Source organism: Zeugodacus cucurbitae, chromosome 2, assembly GCF_028554725.1.
Source record: "Zeugodacus cucurbitae isolate PBARC_wt_2022May chromosome 2, idZeuCucr1.2, whole genome shotgun sequence".
NCBI lineage: Eukaryota > Metazoa > Arthropoda > Insecta > Diptera > Tephritidae > Zeugodacus > Zeugodacus cucurbitae.
The window spans coordinates 36706954-36730423 of record NC_071667.1 but is presented as its reverse complement, the minus strand read 5'-3'; the positions used below and the strand labels follow the sequence as shown (position 1 = coordinate 36730423).

The 23470-nt window shown below is 35.9% G+C and overlaps 1 protein-coding gene across 8 annotated transcripts in view; it reads right to left on the bottom strand.

The window, feature by feature from the left end:
• Positions 1-23470, bottom strand: part of LOC105219969 (uncharacterized) — an 833969-nt gene that overhangs the window by 71386 nt on the left and 739113 nt on the right. For 7 of the 8 annotated variants that reach the window (XM_054225503.1, XM_054225499.1, XM_054225504.1 and 4 more), the window contains one exon: positions 6718-6951. The exons of the other annotated variant lie outside the window; for it this stretch is intronic. In XM_054225503.1, the coding sequence (XP_054081478.1) occupies positions 6718-6951 (234 nt within the window). The remainder of the gene's footprint in view (positions 1-6717; positions 6952-23470) is intronic. 8 annotated transcript variants of the gene reach the window in all.

The window sequence follows — 23470 nt, the reverse complement described above, 5'->3', positions numbered from 1 at the left end:
CGAACAACTGGACCACTTGAAGCAGGCGACCGACCAGAAGCGTCCAGAATTGGCCAACAGGAAGGGTGTAGTGTTCCACCAGGATAACGCCAGACCTCACACCTCGTTGATGACTAGTCAGAAGCTAAGGGAGTTCGGATGGGAGGTTTTATCCCATTCACTTTCTCAGTTCTTGTATCCTGTTTGGCCACCAGAACGTTCACTGTTTTTCCTTTCAATATCATTCAAGCCTATTATAACGTCTCATCTTTCAGAACTAATATTTTTTTTCAATATTTGTTTATTTATTGAATCTGCTCTTTGAAGCCTGACAATAAGTTATAAAATCTTAATTCTAATTAAAACAGGAGGATGGAGTCATATGCAGAAGTTCACGTAAGTGAGGAAAGTTTCTGACTGTCATTCACTTGGGAGTGGCCAGGAACGATTCTTTTACAAGCAGCTCACGACTTCCGGTCTTAGACCAAGTATCCTCTGGTTAGCCAACAGACATCTGTTTGGCGGCGAGCTAAAGTGAGAAGGCGAAACCCGTTTATGCGGGTGTGCATAGGTTTTGGGACGCACACATAAAACCCCCCCCCCCCCCCCAATGAAAAGGAAGCAACATGATGAGAGACCCCAATTTTGATGACGACCACTGCAAACGTTTAAAGGACTACGAATTAAGGGCATGCATCTGGAATGTCCGGACCCTTAATTGGGAAGGTGCCTCTGCCCAGCTGGTTGATGCCCTCGTAAGAGTAAAGGCTGACATCACCGCAATCCAAGAAATGCGATGGACGGGACAAGGACGGAAGAGGGTGGGTCCTTCTGACATCTACTACAGCGGCCATATAAAGGAGCGCAAATTCGGTGTGGGATTCGTGGTGGGAGAGAGACTCCGTCGTCGAGTCCTGGCATTCACTCCGGTGGATGAACGTCTAGCCACAATCCGCATCAAAGCGAGGTTCTTCAACATATTGCTGATTTGCGCCCACGCCCCGACGGAAGAGAAGGACGAAGTGTTCAAAGATGCCTTCTATGAGCGCCTAGAACGTACCTATGAGCGCTGCAACCGCCACGATATCAAAATCGTGCTTGGCGATTCCAACGCTAGGGTGGGTAAAAAAGGTGCCTTTGGCACCACAGTCGGAAAATTCAGCTTCCGTGACGCGCAACCAGATCGATCATGTTGTGATAGATGGACGACATGTCTCCAGTGTTTTTGATGTGCGTACGCTCCGTGGTCCTAACATAGATTCGGCCCACTATCTTGTAGCAGCTAAGATACGCACCCGCCTCTGTGCTGCAATCACAACCGAAAGCCGAAGGATTTTCTACTCGATTTGCACTCCTGCTCTCTGAGAGCACTCATCAGTATCTCGGTATAAGGGAACTCTGGGACGGCATATCAAACTCCTTACGTACAGCTGCAACCGAAACTATTGGCTTTCGGAAAAGTGAAAAAAAACAGCTGGTATGATGAGGATTGTCGTCTCACAGTGGAGAGAAAACAGACTGCCTACCTCGCAATGATGCGATCGACCGCAATACGAGCCAGATGGGAAAGATACCGAGAACTGAAGAGGGAAGCGCGATGCATTTGCAGACAAAAAATGAAAGAGGCTGAAATGCGTGAGTGTGAAGAGCTTGACAAGCTGGTCGACATGGGTAATGCTCGAAAATTTTACGAAAAGATCCGGCGACTAACTGAAGGTTTCAAGACCGGAGCGCACTCCTGTAGGACCCCCAGAGGTGATCTAGTTTTTGATGACCAGAGTATACTGAGTTTGTGGAGGGAACATTTCTACAGCCTGCTGAATGACAGTGAAAGTACAACACCAGGAGATGGCGAACCCGATCAATGTGGCTTTAGACCTGGAAAATCAACAACAGACCTGATATTCACCATGCGCCAAATTTTGGAAAGACCCGTGAAAATAGGATCGACACACACCATCTCTTTGTCGACTTTAAAGCTGCTTTCGTCAGCACGAAAAGGAGCTGCCTTTATGCCGCGATGTCTGAATTTGGTCTCCCCGCAAAACTAATACGGCTGTGTAAGCTGACGTTGAGCAACACCAAAAGCTCCGTCATGATCGGGAAGGACCTCTCCGAGTCGTTCGATATCAAACGAGGTTTCAGACAAGGTGACTCACTCTCGTGTGATTTCTTTAACCCGATGCTGGAGAAAATAATACGAGCTGCAGAGCTAAATAAGAAGGTACAATATTCTATAAGAGTGTACAGCTACTGGAGAACGCCGATGATATCGATATCATTGGAAACAACACCCGCGCCTTTAGTTCTGCTTTTTCCAGACTGGATAAGAAAGCGAAGCGTATGGGTCTGGTGGTGAACGAGGACAAGACGAAATATCTCCTGTCGTCAAACAAACAGTCAGCGCTGGGTAGGTCATGTTGTTCGAATGGACGAAAATGCTCCAGCTCTGAAAGAATTCGATGCAGTGCCCGCTGGTAGAAGCCGAGGTAGAGGGAGAAATCGGAGTTTGGATAAAAATTTGTTTCTGCTGTTCTCTACTCTCTACTGTTCTTCAGATATGAAGTCTCCTATTTTGACAGTAAACTTTCTTTTTTTTAAATATGACTCCAAAGTTTTATGCATTTCCAGAGGTAAGCGTGTTTTGATCTTATATAAAAGCCCGAAATGCCACACTTCATCGAACGCCTGAGCCACATCTAGAAATATAGCAGAACAGTACTCTCTATACTCGAACGCCCTTCTGAGATCGTTAGTAATTCTATTTACTTGTTCTACAGTACCATGTTTTGCACGAAAACCGAATTGGTGCGTTGGTATTACATTATTTTCATGGAGGAAAGGAGACATCTTTGATAGTAACACCTTTTCAAATATTTTAGAAAGACAGGGTAGAAGACTGATTGGTCTGTATGAAGATGGCTGTGTCAAGTCTTTGACTGGTTTGTCCATCATGATGATCTGCGACTTTTTCCATGAAATTTGATAGTACCCGAAACTGAGAATAGCGTTAAAAAGCAAGAAGAGAATTGTTAAAGCAATATTTGGTAACTCAATTAGCATTTTTGGAGTAATTTTATCGTGTCCTGCCGACTTTTTTGGATTCAGCTCTTTTATGATTTTAATAATTTCAGAAGATGACGTTTGAATAGACCCAAGCGACTCGTTTGCGCTATTGGAGATGATTGGCAGCTTAAAGCTGTTCTTTGGCCAATTAGGTTGAAATACCTTTTCTAGGTGATTTGCAAAACAATTTGCCTTATCCTCGTCACTTCGTGCCCAGTTTCCACCCAAGCCTATTATAGGCTAGTTGGAGTCGACTGGAGGCTTCATTGACTTTTGGGCGTTACAAAGAGAATTTCGTTTGTTTGAATTTGGACACAGTTTCTTTATATAATTGTGAGTGTGGTGTTCTTCCTCACGTTTAAGCGCTGTTTTTAGTATTCGTACAGCATATTTTAGTTGAAGCTGAGTAGAAGGGGAGCGATTTAACTTCCATTCACGTCTAGCTCGCCTTTTTTCATTTACAAGCTTTTCTATTTCATTATTAGTGATTTTTCTTCGGCTAATTGGTTTCTTATTTCTGTTTGGTGTTGCTATGACAACTAATACCCGAGACACACATGTAGTAACAATACCATGATAAAAGTATTATGGTACTGTGTTTACAACGTACATTGACACACGTCGATTTGTAGTAAACTGAAATACCAACTTTGTTTCACAGACATAAGATATTTCAAAAAAATGTAAACAATAAATATTTATATATGAGTAATGGAGACATAAATTTTTAAAATTACAAAAAAAAATGCAAAAATATGTATTTTCTGCACAAAAACAGAAGCAGTTGAAATGTATCTTAAAAGCCCGTCGCTTACGGCCATCAAAATAAGATGATACATGAACATGGCGTTGTGAAAAAAAAACTTGTCACAATTTTTTTATATTTTCCATTTTATTTATTTATTTTTGAAAAGTCATTTTGACAAAATATTTTAAAAAGCTTTTGTATATAAGCTCTGTCCCAGGTTTCTTACCTATTTTTAGCTGTGTTTAGTGAAATACCACAAAAAAAATGCTGATATTGTTACCAGCAAAATACTACATTGCTCACATGGTAAAGTGCTAGTATTTGGTGACACACATCTGGTATTTGTACGAACAATAGTATTGTTACTACATGTATGTCTCGGGTATAACTATCTCTCTCTGTATCTCTTTTTAAATCAATATTAATGTGGCTACTCACATATTTTTTATATTTTAACCAGTTCATTTTGTGAGATATTAGACCCACCTTTGGCTCAACGAAGTTGGGTTGTTCACACAACTTTATTAGTACAGGTGAATGATCAGAAGATAAGTCTGTACATGTTTCAACCAGGGTTCTCATTTACTACTCTGTAGCAGCAAAATTTCTAAAATTATTGCTATGATATCGCTACCGCACTCACTTTGTCGAGAGCCACATCATAGCATAGCATAACAATTTAAAAGTATGTGCTCTACTTAGGTAAAAAACTATAGCTAGAGCGGGAGCAAAAAATTAAATTCTGCGCTATGCTCTGGCGTAGCGGTAGCAAAAAATTGAGAGCGGTAGCACAGCAGAGCTAATGAAAATTTTTATGTGCTACAGCTCTCGTATGTGTTTGTTATTTTTTCTTTTTCTTCAGAAATCTTTTCGAAGTATTGCACAGAGCTGTGCAATATACATTGAAGTACAGTAGTTTTCCGAAATAACGAATATTCGTTTTAACGAAAACCGCTTATAACGAAAAACCAAATTTGTTACATTGAGTACCTTAAATAACGAACATCGGAGATTTGTAAGTACTCGGTTTTCCGAACAACATGAAGAAGACATATGAAGAAAGAGAAAAAAATCAAATAACATCGAAACCTCGTATTATAAATATGTCCGTATTTTCCAGATATAAGGGGTGTGCGGCATAAATCGGTTGAGAAGTGTTCGGGCAGAAATGCACGAGCAAAACCGACCCAAAAAAACCGGTTTTTCTACGAAAACCGACAACCCACTCCTCGAAGTTTTTGCAAAAAAACCGGTTTTCGCTACACCATCCGACTACCCACAGTGCCACGTGTGGGCCACAAGTAACCGGTTATTGGTTACTTTTTGGCACCGGTTTTTTTTCTGGCCCACCTGTGGCACTGTGGGTAGTCTGATGGTGTAGCGAAAACCGGTTACTACCGAGTACTTACAAATATCCGATGTTCGTTATTTAAGGTACTCAATGTAACAAATTTGGTTTTTCGTTATAAGCGGTTTTCGTTAAAACGAATATTCGTTATTTCGGAAAACTACTGTACTTCAATGTATATTGCACAGCTCTGTGCAATACTTCGAAAAGATTTCTGAAGAAAAAGAAAAAATAACAAACACATGCGAGAGTTGTAGCACATAAAAAATTTTCATTAGCTCTGCTGTGGTACCGCTCTCAATTTTTTGCTACCGCTACGCCAGAGCATAGCGCAGAATTTAATTTTTTGCTCCCGCTCCAGCTATAGTTTTTTACCTAAGACCGTTTTCACACGGGCAATTTTTGTCGCGGCAATTCTTAGTTTTATAGGAGAGGGGGCGACGAAGAGAGGAGAATTTCTCTCTCTCGCTTTCCTTGGTCGCCCCTTCTCCTATAAAACTAAGAATTGCCGCGACAAAAATTGCCCGTGTGAAAACGGTCTAACAAAACTCGGAGCAGAGTAGAGCACATACTTTTACATTGTTATGCTATGCTGTGCTGTGGCTCTCGACAAAGTGGGAGCGGTAGCAAGAGTAAAATGAAATGCTACGAGAGTAGCGTAGTTTTTCAACTGTCACAAGCGATCTATTAATATTTTTGGTTACAGCGAAATCAATTAAATCTGGTATTTTGTTGCGATCACTGGGCCAGTATGTGGGCTTGCCAGGAGATATTATATCAATGTTATTGTGGTTCATAATGGTTTGGTACAGCTGGCGTCCCTTCGGATTAATAAGACGTGAACCCCAGTACATGTGTTTTGCATTATAATCTCCACCTGCTAGAAATCTTTGACCTAGCGTTCCACAAAAGTCTTTAAGTAATTTTAAAACGAGGTGGGCAGTATATAGCCGTTATATTTAAATCACAATCCCGATTTTTTAAGGATATTGTTGTAGCATAGTGGTTTAACCGATTTCTAACCAACACTGCCGCTCCGCCACGTGCTTTTCCATCCGGGTGAATTGTTACATACAGTCTAAATCCCGGTATTTTGAAATTGTTTTTGTTTGTTGGATGAGTCTCTGATATTAGCATTACATCTATGTTTTTTCAGACAGAAATCTAATAAGCTCCAATTTATGTTGGTTAATACCGTTAGCATTCCATATACAGATATTTAGTACTCATTTTTTACTTAATAAAGTTTGCAGCATTTGGTTTTGTTATTTCATTAAATCTTATATCATATTTTGCATAGTAGACATAAATTGCGAAAGATTTATAATCATGGTTTCAATACCACCATTTAGGGGATTTTGCGTTTGTTGCATTTGTACATTGTTGCCTTTTACAACATTGACATAGCTCCCATGTACAGTATTATTTTTAATATTACTAGATTTTGGAATATGGTCTGTGATATCTATAATGTCATTACGGGGAGTATGTAACATTTGGTTTAGTCGTGTTTGAATTAATTATCAACATAAATATCGGAAAAAAATATTACATCATTACCACATTAATAACTTACCAGGTTTTTCAAAGATTCTCTACTCTCAGCCAATGTCTTTAAAATATACTTGGTATTATGTTCTTCGTCAGTATCATCGTTTTTGTTAATATCCAAAAATCCATTGTATATAATACTTCGAATATGATTCAGATGATGTTTTTTGTCACACAAGTTATCTCCAGCTCTTAAACGTGTTAGAACGTTGTTACATTTCGCGGAGTCGAGCGTTTTTTTAGAGCAGCAATCCATATGCTTTTGTAAAATGTGAAAAAGTGTTTTCTGATGACATAAATCATTCAAGGTAAAACAAAAACATTTTATGCACATACATACACATATATAATATAATATATATATATAATATAATAAGAATCTTGCAACAAATGAAAGTCAGTTGTAACAAGTAATGAAAGGCTAAGTTCGGGTGCGACGGAACATTTTCTACTCTCGCAATTTATTTATGTAATTTTGTTAAAATACCACACAATTTGACCCATATATTCGGCATAAAGTCCAATAGAATAACGAAAATCATCATATATGGCTGATGTAATTCCTAAACCGCTTTCACTTATTTTCCCCACTAAGCTACGCTACATACAAGACTAGATGCTCACTCAATTTTGCTAAGATATCTCACATATTAACCGATATATGCGGAATAATGCCAGCACATAATTAGGTATATGGGAGCTAGGGGAAGTTCTGATCCGATTTAAATAATTTTTGGAACAGAGACACACAATTAGGAGAACACAATTTCCTCTGAATTAAATTAAAATATCTGAAAGATTTGCCGGTATTTTCGGTGAAAAATTACCTTTAGGCACTGAGTTCTTAATGTAGATATCCGGGGTTTTGAAAAGTTATTGTCCGATTTCGAAAAATTTTCCACAAGTGAAGCAACAGATGATATACAGTATTTGTGTAAAGTTTTATTCCGCTATCTTCATCGGTTCCTTATGTATATATTATATATATATATATATATATATTTGGCGGAGAAACCGCTTTAAGCGATTATAGGCGAATCCACAAGAGAGCGCCACTCGTTCCTCTTTTTTGCTTTTTGGCGCCAACTGGAAACACCAAGTGAAGCCAGGTCACTTTGCACTTTGTCTTTCCACCGAAGTAGAGGTCGTCCTCTTCCGCGGCTTCCTCCAGCGGGTACTGCATCGAACAATTTCAGAGCTGGAGCGTTTTCACCCATTCATACAACATGACCTAGCCAGCGTAGGCTCATCGTTCCATCGTCTGCGGTATTCGCCGTTGCCAATGTTCAGAGGACCATAAATTTTACGCAAAACTTTCTCTCGAAAACCCCAAGAGTCGTCTCATCGGATGTTGTCAATATATATAAATAATATATATATGAGATATGGTTTTTGACCCATAAGTAGGAAACGCCACGCCCATTTTCCATTTGGTAAACAAATCTGAGTGCAGCATCTTTCTGCTATTTCTTCTGTAAATTTTAGTGTTTCTGACGTTTTTCGTTAGTGAGTTAACCCACTTTTAGTAATTTTCAACCTAAACTTTGTATGGGAGGTGCACGTGGTTATTCTCCGATTTCTTTCATTTTTGGACTGTATGAGGAAATGCTAAAAGAAATGATTGCAGAAAGTTTGGTTTATACAGTTTTTAAAACTTTAAAGTTTTAAACTTTCTATAAAGAGTTTAAACTCTCTTAAAAAAATTACATCCAAATGTGCCCCTCCTTGGTGCGATCGTTTGTACCAAATTTTACTTTCATAACTTTATTTATGGCTTAGTTATGACACTTTTGTGTTTTCGGTTTCCGCCATTTTTTTGGGCGTGGCAGTGGACCGATTTTGCTCAAGTTATCGCTTGCTCGGCCAGACGGACAGATGGACAGACATCCGGATTTCAACTTCACTCGTCATCCTGATCATTTATATACATAACCCCATATCTAACTCTTTTATTTCTGGGTGATACAAACAACCGTTATGTGAACAAAACTATAATACTCTGCGCAACATGTTGCGAGTTAAAGATAAGAAAAAAGAATTAGATATGGGGTTATATATATATAAATGATCCTGACGAGTGGAGTTGAAATCCGTCCGTCTGTGCGTCCGTCTTTTCGTTTAGCAATTTCCTTATACAGTCCAAAAATGAAAGAAATCGGATAATAACACGGCCCACCTCCCATATAAGGGTTAGGTTGAAAATTACTAAAAGTGGGTTATCTCACTAACGAAAAACGTCAAATACACTAAATTTCACATAAGAAATGGCAGACAGAAGCTGCACTCAGATTTTTTTACAAAATGAAAAATGGGCGTGGCGTTTCCTACTTATGGGTCAAAAACCATATCTCAGGAAGTACTTGACCGATTTCAATGAAATTTGTTATATAATATTTTCTTGACACCCTGATAACACGGACAAAAAATGAGCGAAATCGGTTCACAACCACGACCAATTTTCTTATAACTCCATTTTGAATTCCATCTGATTCCTTCACTTTATCATGTATACATAAGGAACCAAAGAAGATAGCGGAATAAAACTTTACACAAATAGTACATATCATATCAGACTTCACTTATGAAAAAATTGTCGAAACGGACTATAACTTTTCAAGGCCCCAGATATCGAACTTGTTGAACTCAGCGCCTAAAGGTAAATTTTAACCGAAAATTTGGATAAATCTCTCAGATAATTTAATGTAATTCAGAGGAAGTTGTTTTCTTCTAATAGTGTTCTGTTAAAAAAAATTTTAAAATCGGGTCCTAACATCTCCTAGCTCCCATATATCTAATTATAGGTTTTTCAAAAATACGGTGGGCTTTTTTCCGCATATACATATGTATTGGTTCATATGAGAGATATCTCAGCCCTCATATAGTATATATTACGATTTTCGTTATTCTTTTAAACTTTATGTAGAATTTATGGGTAAATTTTGTATGTTTGTAAGTTTCTTCAATAAATTGCGAGAGTATAAAATGTTCGGTTGCACCCGAACTTAGCCTTTCCTTACTTCTTTTATTTAAATTGTATAAAAATTAACTGTTTATACCTACAATTTTGCGAGCTTCCTGCTTATTTTTCCGATGCAGTGGAAACAAATGATACTTTTCGATGTCGCACGGGACATTGAAATATATGATAATAAGAGAACAAAAGAATTTTAACAATTTTGACTAAAAAACAAATGCAGTAGAAAAATCGAAATGAGAAAAGTTGCTCCTATGTGACTTGGCTTTCGTATACCACGTCATTTGTTATGAATAAATTTAAAATGTATTTATTACAAACAAATTTAAATATTTTCCTATGAAAATATACAAAAACTTTGTAATTCTAATAATGTTTAATATTTTGTCTGTGGTGGACCTTATGACGGAAATGCGCAACAAATACTGTATTTGAGCTGTGACATCACTTGTGGAAAAATTGTCAAAATCGGACCATGACTTTTCAAGGCCCCTGATATCGAACATGAAGAACTCAGTGCCTAAGGGTAATTTTACACCGAAAATATAGGTAAATCTCTCAGATATTTTAATGTAATTCATTCCCTCTTAATATCTTTCTTATAACAGTTTGTCTCTGTACCTAAAATGGTTAAAATCGGGTCATAACTTCCCCCAGATCTCATATACCTAATTATTGGTAATATAAAATTAAGTGAGCGTATAGTCTCCGATATATTGTATCTTGGTGGTGAAAACGAGTGAAATCGGTTCAGGAATTACCTCAGTCCCCATATAATATTTATGATTATTCTCATTATTCTATTTGAACCGAATATATGGGTCGAATTGTGTTATCTTTATAAAATTACATTATTAATTATTAAATTTGATATGCACCTGAACTTAGCCTTTCCTTATTTGTTTTATTTGCTTTTCGTTTGGGCAGAAGCACCGTCAGTAACATAATATGAAATAATACAAGCCTTTACTAACAACACATAAACATAAAAAAGTTATAGCGGTCGAATTTGCTCAACTGAAATTAATAATTCTATATTTATTTGCCATTTTTAATGTTTGCCGCTCAACCAGTAACTAAAAATTATAAACGGGTTTATTTCCGAGCGGCGCAGCTATGCCGCTCATTGCGTGCCCAACTCTTTATCTTAACAATATTTTGAGGGCATGGCAATCCGATTTCTCTTCCACAATATATAAATTTTAATATTGCCAAGGACCAATTTTAATTCGGATATATTAATTTTTACTTAAGTCATCGCTTCTACCGACGAACGGACAAAAGGAATAAGATTCGTCACGAAGTATTTATTATATTGATATTGTCCAATTTTTGCTGCTACAACTATGAAATCTGGTTGACTTTTGCCTCATATACTTAATACCTTGTTTATATCAAAACAACAAGCAAGCAGAGAATTTATATATGTACATATATATTCACGATCGGAAAAATATTTAATGTTTTTGGCCCATATATTCGGTATAAAGTTAACTAGAATAAAAAAAAAAAAAAAAAACAAAAAAAACATTAGATACTATATGGGACTGGTGTAGTTTTGACCACCAAGACTATACAATTACTTACATAACTTTGATATGATAACATACATATGTACAGTAGCTTTCCGAAACAACAAACACATTAGAGGTATGTTTTTCGATAAAAACTAGTTAGATATCCGTAAATTACAGTTCAATAAATTGTTTTATTAAAGTATTTGTTATAAAAAGAAAATCCATAACAGAACAATTCAAATGTCGTCTTAAAAGGAGTAAAGTGCTTAATAAGCAAAACCATATTTTTTCATTAGTTTATATGTACTTGTAAGCTTATATTTCTATTTAAAAATTTTGAATTTGATTAATCGGCGTTCGCTTCTTTGGAATACGAAAATTATGTACAGAGGTAGTCAAACTTATTTACACATCGAACGTTTTTTTACAAATTTCGTAGAAGTTCTGCGTGAAGTGAAGCGAGAATACTGGTACTAAAAAGTTTGAGTAGTACATGACTCGCCGCGACGCATTCAACAAGGTCAGATGTCTGGTTCTGTGTAAACTATTATTTTTCTAACTAATTAAAATTAACTTTTGTATCAATATTTAAATAAAGTGTTTTGCTTAAACGAAGAGAACGAGAACGGTAAGAAGCCATCCTTAGGAGGACAACGGTCCACCTATGACAGTTCAGAAGTGGAATCGTTTACGTGCGCGTTGTGAATTTGTGAAATTAATTGAACTCTTATGCAATGTAGTTGCTTTGAGATCTACGATCATTAAAAAGTGCTAAGTAAAGAAGTGATAACGACTCTATCGGGCTAACACGTAGCCATCGTACATAACCTCACATTTGTTGAGACTCCCGCGAACATCGGTGCTGGTGACATACGTTTTGTCGCTCTGCTCAACGGTTCGAATTCAAATTTGTAGTTTCGCATCATTGCTTCTTTTACTTCTTTATTTGCACATCTTCGTTTTCTTACATTCGCTTCTGTATCAAACATTCGTTTTCGTACGATTACTCGCTGGAACGTTCTAATTGGACTAATACGAACCAACTAATTAAAACAAAAAAATAAATAAAAAATAAAATAACGAAAAATGTTAACGTTGAAATAACTAAGAAACAAGTGTAAGAGAAACAAGTGTAAGGATGCTGGTTTGCCTACGTCTGGCACCAAAATCCAATTAACGGAAAGATTAAAAAATCATGTAAATAACGAAAATGAAAGTGAAAGTGATTGCAACGAAACAATGGTGCAACGTTTATCAGCTCTCGAAAAAACGATTGAGAGACTGCTAGATATGCACACACATACAAACACGCAGCAAAATAATGTACAAAATACTCCGTGCGCGTCGAACTTTCAACCAGTGTGTATGTCATCACCCGAACGGACACTATATACAAGCGCGACATATATTCAATATACAACAACAACGCCAGCTACGCAAGTGAACTTCATGCCACAATGGGAAATTCCGATTACATAAAATACTGGTCTCCCAATTGGAACCCATGTTCCTATTAGAAATTCCTCTCATTGTCGTGTTATAACATGAGAGATATTGTCGAGTTGTTGCCAGAATATAACCCAACAAGCGAAACGTTGTTAAATTCGATTCAATTTATAAAACGTGTCGAAATGTTAAAAAGTGCCTATAATTGGGAAGAACACATATTGATTTGTGCGGTGCAACAGAAATTACGAGGACCCGCAAAATTGTGGGTTGATTCGCAACAAAGTATTTTTGTAAATTGGCCACAATTTGTGAATAAATTTTTAATTGACTTTCCGTGTATGTTAAACGAAGCAGATACGCATATTTAACTATCGCGAACAAAACGATCTCAAACTGAATCACCGGTCGAATACTTCTATAGAATGCTAGCACTTGGTAACAAAGGCGGTTTGACAGAAAATAGCATCCCGCGACATATTGTGAACGGTGTAAACGACAACGATTTGAAGCGTAAAATATCTAATGAATACAATCGGTGCCAAGACTTATTAAAAGATATCATGAGTTATAGTGTGTATAATGATACTAATTGGTCATTTAAATCGAGAAACGTATCGTCCACAGTAAAACCTCAAACTATAAATACGAAAAGTGTTCCATTGTCAACAAATAACAATAGTCAACGTTCGTCCAATGATATAAAATGTTACAATTGTGCTAAATTCGGGCATTACGCGATTAATTGCTCTGAACCACAGAAAAAGCCAAGGTGTACTAAATGCCAACGTACGACGCATAAAACAGACGAGTGTCCCGAAAAGAAAAACTTGAAAGTAAATAAAATCGCGGATAATCATACATATGAAACTAATGAAAATAATGTCCATAAATAAAGAGGTAACGAGGGTATAGTAAAAGTAATATGCGTAAATGGACATGATACCCTTGTACGCAAAATATTCGCTAAGAAAATCGGTAACTTAAAAACCGAATTAACGACTCTACATGGTTTTGGATACGTCTCTACCTATAAAATTAACACAATGCTAAAAATCGATGATAATAAAATCGAAGTAAAAATGGTAGTAGTCAATGATGACCTTATCTCTGAAAATGTACTTCTCTATGACACATGAGAAACTTGCTTTAAGCAAAACCACGGTGGGAATTTTTAATGGTGTGGGCTGCATTTGAGTCTAAAAGCAAATCTCATATGTGCTTTTTACCGACTAAAGTGAATGACAAAGTATACATTGACCTACTAGATAGTGAGCTCATTGCTTTTGCTGAGGATTTTCATGACGAAAATTGTATAGTTCGGTAATTTCTCATTCATTGGCTCGCGCTACAAAAGCGAGTGTCCATGTTATAATGAAATGGTTTTTTTTTTCATTTTATTGACTTTATTTAAAAAAACTAGGTAAAAGGTGTATATTGAATTGAATTAAAAATAAAATGCGTACATTGAATTGAATTAATAATAAAATAAGTAAGGAAGGGCTAAGTTCGGATGTAACCGAACATTTTATACTCTCGCAATTTATTGAAGAAATCTTATTTACATAACACACAAATTTATCCATAAATTCGGCGTAAAGTTTATTAGAATAACGAAAATCGTCATATATAGTATATGAAGGTTGAGGTAAGTTATCGCTTGCACGGGCAGATGGACATCCGGATTTCAACTCCACTCGTCATCTTGATCATTTATATATATATAACCCCGTATCTAACCCTTTTATTTCTTGGTGACATAAACAACCGTTATGTGAACAAAACTATAATACTCTCTTAGCAACTTTTGTTCCGAGAGTATAAAAACGTAAAAATTAACACAAATCAAATAAGCGTAATTGTGTCATAGCCAATCCATGAAATTTGATACATACAAATTTTCACAAAAATAACGGTACTACAAAGTTTGAAAATTCCATTGGTTGACAAATAAATAGCATACAAATATGCATTGTTAAATGTATTGTCCAAGATAGATAGGGATTTTAATGCTTGCTGTTTAAAAATTTAGACAAATTTTGTCCAACTTCCAAGAGAGACAGTGTCCAAATTAAGCAGTGAATATAAGGATATTTTGGACTATTTGTATTATGTTGGTGCAGAACACTTCGTCCAACTTGAGCGAGTGTCCAAATTATAAGGGTGTCCAGCTTTACAGGTTTTACTGTATTATTAGATACTGAAAATATTTAAAATATCAATTACTTACAGTCGGTTTCACGAATTAAGTTTAAGTGAAAAATTATCTATTTCAGTTTCACCATTTGACTAAATTTTTATTTAAATGGTTTTGCTTTGCCATTTAAATATTGTTATATGTAACTATGGTTACGTTTTTCTATCAGCTGATTTCCAATATTTTTTGCATTGTGACAAATCAATAAAATTTTTTGTTTACTTAAATATGCTTTTCTTCTTTCTAACATACATGCTTTTAATTTTTTGTATTTCAATTTTGAATAATGGGGAAAACCAGAAAAATTAAGTACAACGTTAAATAAAAGTTAAAATTAAAATTAAAGAGAACAAGTAAGGAAGGGCTAAGTTCGGGTGTAACCGAACATTTTATACTCTCGCAATTTATTTATTTAACTTTATTTATATTATATAACACACAATTTGACCCACATATTCGTCATATATATTGTATAAAGTTTCACGAAATAAGTTTAAGTGAAAATTATCTATTTCAGTTTCACCATTTGACTAAATTTTTATTTAAATGGTTTCGCTTTGCCATTTAAATATTGTTATATGTAACTATGGTTACGTTTTTCTATCAGCTGATTTCCAATATTTTTTGCATTGTGACAAATCAATAAAAAATTTTGTTTACTTAAATATGCTTTTCTTCTTTCTAACATTCATGCTTTTAATTTTTTGAATTTCAATTTTGAATAATGGGGAAAACCAGAAAAATTAAGTACAACGTTAAATAAAAGTTAAAATTAAAATTAAAGAGAACAAGTAAGGAAGGGCTAAGTTCGGGTGTAACCGAACATTTTATACTCTCGCAATTTATTTATTTAACTTTATTTATATAATATAATACACAATTTGACCCACATATTCGTGATATATATTGTATAAAGTCCATTCAAAGTTGGAAACCATAATATTAGGTTAGAAGCACCGAGGTTCTCGTGTTCGATATATGGGGCCTTAAAAACCTATGGTCCGATTTAGGCGATTTTTAGAATGGGGCTGCCACACTATTAACATAGTATTTGTGCAAAGTTCTGCATCGATATCTTCACTAGTACTTACTTTATATATTGTAAAGTAAACGATTCAGATTGTCTTCAAAGTTCTGGTTATAGGAAGTAGGCGTGGTTGTGAAGCGATTTGGCCTATTTTCACAACATATCATTGGGATGTAAGGAAACTATTACAAACCAAGTTTCATTGAAATCGGTCGAGTAGTTCCTGAGATATGGTTTTTGACCCATAAGTGGGCGACGCCACGCCCATTTTCCATTTTGTAAAAAAATCTGAGTGCAGCTTTCATCTGCCATTTCTTATTTCTTGAAATTTAGTGTTTCTGACGTTTTTCGTTATTGAGTTAACCCACTTTTAGTAATTTTTAACCTAACTTTTGTATGGGAGGTGGGCGAGGTTATGATCCGATTTCTTTCATTTTTCGACTGTACTAGGAAGTGGCTAAAAAAACGACTGCAGAAAGTTTGGTTTATATAGCTCTATTGGTTTGCGAGATATGTACAAAAAACTTAGTAAGGGACGGGGCCACGCCCACTTCCCCAAAAAAATTACATCCAAATATGCCCCTTCATAGTGCGATCCTTCATACCAAATTTTATTTCCATAGCTTTATTTATGGCTTAGTTATGGCACTTTATGTGTTTTCGGTTTTCGCCATTTTGTGGGCGTGGCAGTCCAATTTTGCTCATTTTCGAAAGCAACCTTCCTATGGTGCCAAGAAATAAGTGTGCCAAGTTTCATCAAGATATCTTAATTTTTACTCAAGTTACAGCTTGCACAGACGGACGGACGGACGGACAGACAGACATTCGGATTTGAACTCCACTCTTCGCCCTGATCACTTTGGTATATATAACCCTATATCTAACTCGTTTACCTTTGGGTGTTACAAACAACCGTTATGTGAACAAAACTATAATACTCTCTTTAGCAACATTTGTTGCGAGAGTATAAATATATACTATCGAAATATACCATATGTATGTTTTTGATACTTTAAATTCAGATTGATGTGTTGCACATATAATTCTTTCACGAAGGTACAATAAGTTTTGCGAAATTTTGTTACACAGTAGTTTTCCGAAATAACGAACAAGCAAATTTGTTACATTGAGTACGTTAAATAACGAACATCGGGAATTTGTAAGTACTCGGTTTAACGAACAACATGAAGAAGACATATGAAGAAAGAGAAAAAGATCAAATAACATCGAACCAGCATTAAAAATAAAACTTGAAAAAATTCAAAAGAAATGTGCAAATTGAAAAAAATGTTGGATTTTATAAAAAAGCTTAAAATTATTGATCAGCACCAAATAGAAGTATAAATGTCAAAATTACTCCATTTTGCAAGAATTTATTGGATTTGAATTGTTTCGTTATGGTTTTTAATTTTTTAACAAATAATTAATAAAAGCAATTAATGAGTACTCGAATTAACGAAAAATTCGATGTAACGAACAGGCCTGACAATTATTGTGTTCGTTATTTCGGAAAACTACTGTATATATACAGAGGTAGTCAAAAATTATTTACACATCGAACTTTTTTTTACAAATTTCACAGAAAAAGCTTTTGCTTGTTGTTGTTGATGTCGCAGGGTAACAAAATGATATATTGTTGTAAACCTTGATCTATTCCTGAGCGAATGAAGTGAGTAGCTAGAAATATGGCGGAGAAATAAGCAAATGAACTGGAGACTCGCAGTAGTCATTTTTTTGCGTCAAAAGTAACGGGTGATTTTTTTGAGGTTAGGATTTTCATGCATTAGTATTTGACAGATCACGTGGGATTTCAGACATGGTGTCAAAGAGAAAGATGCTCAGTATGCTTTGACATTTCATCATGAATAGACTTACTAACGAGCAACGCTTGCAAATCATTGAATTTTATTACCAAAATCAGTGTTCGGTTCGAAATGTTTTTATCGACAAATTTTGTTCAGCGATGAGGCTCATTTCTGGTTGAATGGCTACGTAAATAAGCAAAATTGCCGCATTTGGGGTGAAGAGCAACCAGAAGCCGTTCAAGAACTGCCCATGCATCCCGAAAAATGCACTGTTTGGTGTGGTTTGTACGCTGGTGGAATCATTGGACCGTATTTTTTCAAAGATGCTGTTGGACGCAACGTTACGGTGAATGGCGATCGCTATCGTTCGATGCTAACAAACTTTTTGTTGCCAAAAATGGAAGAACTGAACTTGGTTGACATGTGGTTTCAACAAGATGGCGATACATGCCACACAGCTCGCGATTCTATGGCCATTTTGAGGGAAAACTTCGGAGAACAATTCATCTCAAGAAATGGACCCGTAAGTTGGCCACCAAGATCATGCGATTTAACGCCTTTAGACTATTTTTTGTGGGGCTACGTCAAGTCTGAAGTCTACAGAAATAAGCCAGCAACTATTCCAGCTTTGGAAGACAACATTTCCGAAGAAATTCGGGCTATTCCGGCCGAAATGCTCGAAAAAGTTGCCCAAAATTGGACTTTCCGAATGGACCACCTAAGACGCAGCCGCGGTCAACATTTAAATGAAATTATCTTCAAAAAGTAAATGTCATGAACCAATCTAACGTTTCAAATAAAGAACCGATGAGATTTTGCAAATTTTATGCGTTTTTTTTTTAAAAAAAGTTATCAAGCTCTTAAAAAATCACCCTTTATTTACACACAACATGAACTCTATTATCCGGTTATTTTTATACTCTCGCATAGCAACAAAGTTGCTAAGAGAGTATAATAGTTTTGTTCACATAACGTACCCCACCATACACCATGAAAATAGTTGAAATCGGATAATAACCACGCTCACCTTCCCATATAAAGGTTAGGTTGAAAATGACTAAAAGTGCGATAACTCACTAAAGAAAAACGTCAGAAACACTAAATTTTACAGAAGAATAGCACTTAGGGGTAAAGGGTAACCATATAAAGGTTAGGTTGAAAATGACTAAAAGTGCGATAACTCACTAAAGAAAAACGTCAGAAACACTAAATTTTACATAAGAATAGCACTTAGGGGTAAAAAACCATATCTCAGGAACTACTCGACAGATTTCAATGAAATTCGGTATATAAAGGGTGATTTTTTAAGAGCTTGATAACTTTTTTTAAAAAAAAAACGCATAAATCATCGGTTCTTTATTTGAAACGTTAGATTGGTTCATGACATTTACTTTTTGAAGATAATTTCATTTAAATGTTGACCGCGGCTGCGTCTTAGGTGGTCCATTCGGAAAGTCCAATTTTGGGCAACTTTTTCGAGCATTTCGGCCGGAATAGCCCGAATTTCTTCGGAAATGTTGTCTTCCAAAGCTGGAATAGTTGCTGGCTTATTTCTGTAGACTTTAGACTTGACGTAGCCCCACAAAAAATAGTCTAAAGGCGTTAAATCGCATGATCTTGGTGGCCAACTTACGGGTCCATTTCTTGAGATGAATTGTTCTCCGAAGTTTTCCCTCAAAATGGCCATAGAATCGCGAGCTGTGTGGCATGTAGCGCCATCTTGTTGAAACCACATGTCAACCAAGTTCAGTTCTTCCATTTTTGGCAACAAAAAGTTTGTTAGCATCGAACGATAGCGATCGCCATTCACCGTAACGTTGCGTCCAACAGCATCTTTGAAAAAATACGGTCCAATGATTCCACCAGCGTACAAACCACACCAAACAGTGCATTTTTCGGGATGCATGGGCAGTTCTTGAACGGCTTCTGGTTGCTCTTCACCCCAAATGCGGCAATTTTGCTTATTTACGTAGCCATTCAACCAGAAATGAGCCTCATCGCTGAACAAAATTTGTCGATAAACACATTTCGAACCGAACACTGATTTTGGTAATAAAATTCAATGATTTGCAAGCGTTGCTCGTTAGTAAGTCTATTCATGATGAAATGTCAAAGCATACTGAGCATCTTTCTCTTTGACACCATGTCTGAAATCCCACGTGATCTGTCAAATACTAATGCATGAAAATCCTAACCTCAAAAAAATCACCCGTTAATACTTTCTTGACACCCTGATGACACGTGCGGAAAATTTATGAAATCCGTTCACAACGACAACTTCCCATATAACTAAATTATGAATTCCATCTTATTCCTTCACTTTATAATATACTAGCAGACCCGGCGAACTTCGTACCGCCTTAGCGTAAATTTGGTGCACTACCTTATTTTGTATAGCTGACCTATCTTATGTATGCGTACCTATTCAATTTGAACTGGAATCTATAATATCCTCCATATAAAAATGAATACTTATTACAAATTGTTTGTATGGGAGATTAGAAAGGTGTGAATTTTACGCATTTTCAGGCATTTTTTTCTCTCCGTAAGAAACATCCTCAAACCCCCTGGAATACACACAAAAAAGAATCAGCCAAATCGGTCAAGCCGGTTTCATGCTATGTCATGATAACGGAAAACGGGTTTAATTTTTCGTTTTTGTGGCTAAGGTATACATGAAATTTGTAAATTTTTCAATGCAGAGAAAAAATTCTTACGCATAAAGACGAAAACGTTATACCTTCTTCAAAGTCGAGGTTGATTTATGTTAAGCAGCATGATAACAACTCACACTACTTTTAATTGCAAGTGAGTGGGGATAATCCAGCAATTTTAAATAGTCTGTGAGATAACTGAATACGTCATCCTGGTTTGTAGCTGTGTCAACTCTCCTGAAATTCTAAATTGTCGCATTAAGATCGAAGAGATTCTTGTTTTTTACCACCAATATAGGTCATTCAAGCAGTCATTTATGGTTATCATATTGTGGTTTCATGTCAGGAAAAACACGATGAATAAGCTTCTTCTTTGAGTCAATGAAGTGACAGAAATATGTTGGAAATGTTATTAATCCATTGAGGTGTCAACTGGGACCCTACCATTTCCAACTGCTTCTACAATCGCAATTTGATATTGTTGCAAAATTAGTGGTATGTTAGTTGTTTATTGGCGAATCTTTATGTGTCGCCATAAAGTAGATGATTTTAATCATGCGATTATCCAGGAATAATTGGAAGAGTCTGGCGTAAATCACCTGCCAACAGAATCATGGCTCCACCAAAAAAGTTTTGGTTGTCGCGTAAATCTTTTGAAGTCCTTCGCAGTGCCTCCAGCGACTTCATGAATATATGGAAAATCTTCGATATAGCGCTACTTTTGACGATTTTGCAGACTGGTGTTTCTTCGATTTGCAATTTAGGAATAATTTCATGATGATTTTATATTGGACTTTATGTCGAATATATGGGTCAAATTGTGTGTTTCCTTAAAAAATTAATGTTCGGTTGCACTTAGCCTTTCCTTATTTGTTACAAATTGTTTAGGGCTATCGACACAACCTTATACAGTTAAACACTGACAAAAATATTTCCACAAAGCAACAATGACAACCTTCAAAATGTTATTATTTTTTGTTTTCTTTTTTCATATTTTTGTTGTCAATTCAAATAGAATGCTCTTTTTATTATCTTCCTCGCAATTTTTCCATATTTACTTAATTTCTAAACCTTTCCTGCCCTTCCCCGAATATTTCAAGACTTCAATTAGCCAGATCGGTTTGGCCGTTCTCGACTTTTTGCGAGAATAACGAACAGCAATTCATTTTTATATCTATAGATTAGAAATTGTTTGTATGAGAATTTAAAAGAGTGTGGATTTTAGACTTTTTCGGGACCTTATACTTCAAGGAATATTGCAAAAAAAGAATTAGCGAAATCGGTTCAGCTGTTCTCGAGATATGCGCTTAGCAACACATTTTGCGATTCATTTTTAATTAATTTTTCTTGAATGCGTTTTTTAATACTTCACTGTTTAATTTTTTATAATTTTCCAACATACAAACCTTGTCCTAACAATAAAGAATTCATAAAACCAAAAATCATCGGATTTGGTGCAATCGTTCGAAAGTTATGGGCGTACATACATTTCGAAGATCCATTTTTATTTATATAGAAGAAGAAGATAGATGTGTTTTGTTAGAAAAAAGTACAAAGACAATAAGAAAAGCAATTCAAGCAACGGTGCGTTGCTGCAAAATAAGTAACTGTAAAACAGAGTAAATATAGTTGACACTGTATTTACATATCTACATACATGCATACATACGGCAATTTATGCGAGCATTTGATTGTGCTGTTTAGACCGATTTCACACAGGCAATTTTTGTTGCGGCAATTCTTAACTTTATAGGAGAGGGGGCGACGAAGAGAGGAGAATTTCTCTCTCTTTCGCTTCCCTTGGTCGCCCCCTCTCCTATAAAACTAAGAATTGCCGCAACAAAAATTGCCTGTGTGAAATCGGTCTTAGCGTTATTTCACTTGTTCTGCGATCATTTATATATGCAAACTTTTTTGCTTTGTACTTTACTTCAATAAGTTATGTAGTAAAAGATGCGAGAGATGGAAGAGAGAGAGTGCATACATATGTATGTACGTTACTTCATTACGTTATGCTGGAAAAGATGTGCAGAGATGGAAGAGAGAGAGAGAGTGCGTGCCGCAAACGATAAAGAGCACACGCACACACACAAAGCGCGCTTCGCTGTAGACTGCGTTTGGTGAACGAAAAACCTTATGCTTGCAATATTTTTGATTTTTCAAAAACTTCAACCCGAAAGAAAAAGGATTTGATTTCGGAAAATTAAAAAATAAGTATGCCACTCGCGAGCCTAGAGCAAATGCTTTATTTAAAAAAAAAAAATTATAAAAATCGCTTCAGAACTTTAGGAGATTAGCCGTTAAAAACATTTTTCATATAAGCGATTTTATATAATTAGTATAGATACATAAGAAACCAATGCAGATAGCGGAATAAAACTTTGCACAAATACTCTAGCGCCCATAGAGTATATGATCTGTGGCATCACTTGTGATAAAATTGTCGAAATCGGACTTAACTTTTCAATGCCCCGTATATCGAATGTGAAGAACTCCGTGCTTTATGGTAAGTTTCCACCGAAAATGTCGGTAAATCTCTCAGATATCAGATATATAAAAATATAGCAATAAATTACGAGAGTATAAAATGTTCGGTTGCACCCGAACTTAGCCTTTCCTTACTTGTTTAATGATTTTTTTTTAATTTTAATGTTTTTTCTAAGTTACTATTCTAATGCTGTGAATTCATAGTTGGTTATATCACCTTTGGCATCATAAACAGCCTGCTTTATGATCCGGTTTTAATTCAACAGAATTGTGCGCTAAGTTAACTGTTAATTTAGACCAAATGTCGGTAATTTCGACGTTTTCGGTCATTTTATCTATTGGTCTTTGATATTTAACGAAAGACCAAACATTTTAACTAAAGTTTTGGTCAGGGCTGTGCGAAGGTCAACTTGATTTGCTTCATATAAAACTTTTGTAGGTAAAGATCCTTCATGATATGGAGAATTGCCATGTAGTAAAATCCTGTCAATAGTTGGAAAAGGTGGACTAACAATTACAATGGCATGGTCATGTGAATTCTGATATATCCGGATAATTTAGGGCCCCTAAATTAGTATAAAATCTCCAAAACTTAAATAAGGAAAACTTCGCCAAAAAGTCATAATGTCACCTCCGACTCTGTTTATCACCTTAACTGCATTATTCTTCTT